The sequence below is a fragment of the Salminus brasiliensis genome, chromosome 15 (genome assembly GCF_030463535.1).
Source record: "Salminus brasiliensis chromosome 15, fSalBra1.hap2, whole genome shotgun sequence".
Classification (NCBI taxonomy): Eukaryota; Metazoa; Chordata; class Actinopteri; order Characiformes; family Bryconidae; genus Salminus; species Salminus brasiliensis.
Window position 1 is genome coordinate 23,229,191 of NC_132892.1, and position 2,426 is coordinate 23,231,616.

The 2,426-nt window shown below is 46.4% G+C and overlaps 1 protein-coding gene across 1 annotated transcript; it reads right to left on the reverse strand.

Annotated features, from left to right (window-relative positions):
• Nucleotides 1–1,052: 1,052 nt before the first annotated feature.
• gja8b (gap junction protein alpha 8 paralog b) lies at nt 1,053–2,222 on the reverse strand. Its single transcript, XM_072656639.1, has one exon. It carries the CDS (start codon nt 2,220–2,222, stop codon nt 1,053–1,055), a length of 1,170 nt encoding a protein of 389 aa, XP_072512740.1.
• Nucleotides 2,223–2,426: the final 204 nt, after the last annotated feature.

The window sequence follows — 2,426 nt, forward strand, 5'->3', positions numbered from 1 at the left end:
AAAATGTTGTTTTCTTTAGAACAATGTCAAGGACGCCCAGTTGTCTGTAATGCCTGTTTTTTTATTGTCTCTTGTTCAACAATACGTTGTGCTGATTTGGCATGATCTTTATCAGCATCGTGGCTGCATGCACAGAGTGACTAGAAAGAATCTGGCCCATGTTCGTTTCCAACGCAATAACCACCAAATATACACTGATCTAGAGCTTGTTGAAATGAAGAGCATCTCATGAGAGCAAGGTATTATGCTACACGTATAACGTATAATTAGCCAGTGGTCATTTATTTTATAGATATATATATATATATTTATATGTATATGTATATATGTATATAGTATAGCATACCATACGCAACTGTGCAATGGATCAATTAACACTTGTTTCACCTCTCACATACATGTAGGCCAAGCTGGACACCACCGAATGCACAGGACACACACAAACCAAAAAGATGAACTGATTGATTGTTGTATTTGGATGAGTTATTGAGGTGAAAATGATGTTACCCTGACAGCATTGCAGAAATCATCTGCTTATCAAAATAATATTCGTAATAAAACATCACATACAACATTTAGCTAAATGGCTAATCCAAAAATGTAAACATTTGAAGTTGACTTATTCGATCGTTAAAATTCTGGATAGAAAATGTGATTTAAAAAAGAAAAAAAGCACATTTCTTTTTTTTTTTTTGATATTATATCACAGGCCTTATTCTCTCCTCACCATTATGAATCCTACTGATGAGATCATCTCTTAAATTTTGGTTAGTTTGCTTTTTCAATTCGTTTGTTAAAAACAGTACAAAAAATACTGCTGTATAAAAAAAGAATTGAACTCAAGTTTTTCTCGCAAAAAAAAAAATTGCACGGCATGTTTTTTTTTTTAATCCTTTTTCTCTTAAACGCCTTTGAAATAACAAGCTGGTATTATAAGTGTCATCACAGTTGCCTTAAAGCACCCCCTTCTCTTTCTCTTTCTTTCTCTCTCTCTCTCTCGCCAGTAGGACTACACTTTTATATTGCGGCATTTCTAATCCAGTTCTATATGTTTATACTGTCAAGTCGTCTGACCTCGCTCGGCTGCTGGCCTTGCTCAAACTGCTGAGCGGTCTTGTGTCTTCTATCGTCTCGCTGGCCTCCACGTCCGCTTCTACAGGCATCTCGTCCTCGTCTAGCCGGATAACCCCGCAAGCCCCACTCGGCCCCACCATGGTCGTCTGGACGTAGGAAGGCAAAGTCTCGTCGTACACCTTCGACATGTCTTCCTGCGGTGCTGATGCACCCCCATTTGTCTTTTCCACAAATGGCTCGTAGGGTGCTGGCAGTCGCCCTGCCTCCATGCCCACCACCTCTGTCAGGGGGAAGAAGTGCGAGGTGGTTTTGTCCTCTTCCAGTAGCTTGTAGCCCTTGGCTTTCTGGATGGACGACACCGCCATGGAGGGCTTTTCGGCTGACCCGGGCCCCTCAATCTGCGGCCGGGCTGGCTTGCGGAAGACGAAGTGGATCTTTTTGAGGCCCAAGTGGCTGATCTCTACAAAGTTAAGGAAGAGCGAGACACAGGCCACAGCGAGCATGAAGATGATGAAGACTGTCTTCTCCGTGGGCCTGGAAACAAAGCAGTCGACTGTGTTGGGACAGGGCCAGCGGCTGCACTTGTAGAGCGGCAGGATGCGGAAGCCGTAGAGAAAGTACTGACCCACCACGAACCCCACCTCGAAGAGCGTCTTGAAGATGATGTGGCAGATGTAGGTCCGGAGCAGCGTCCCCTCTAGACGGAACTTCTTGCTTCCCTTGGTGCTGGTCTCCTTGGCCGTACGGACGCTGCCTTGGTCGGGGGCGAGCGGCGGGCGCTCCTCACCGGCTTCCTGCTGCCGGCTCAGCTCGGCCTCCTCGCGTTCTTTGCGTTTTTCCTCCATGTGCACATGGTGCACGGCATGACCCACGTACACCAGCGAGGGTGTGGAGACGAAGATGATCTGGAGAACCCACAGGCGAATGTGAGAGATGGGGAAGGCCTCGTCATAGCAGACATTCTCGCAACCCGGCTGCTGCGTGTTGCACACATAGTCCGACTGCTCATCACCCCAGACAAACTCTGCCGCCGTGCCCAAGATGAGGATTCGGAAGATGAAGAGGACCGTCAGCCACACCCTGCCAATCACCGTCGAGTGCTCGTTGACTTCCTCAAGGATGTTTCCCAAGAAGCTCCAGTCACCCATGGTCAACGATCAACACTGTAAAAGAGGGGGTGGGGGTTGGGGTAAAAGAAGAATGTTAAAATAAGGCCTGTTATGCCAAATCACCAAGAAAAAAAGCGAACTCTGCAAACCGACAACAACGGCCAATGAATCGCGCCAGCTACAGTGTGCAAGAATTTGTTCAAAGCAGTTGTCAGGCTCTGTATGGATACATAAGGAGACTTT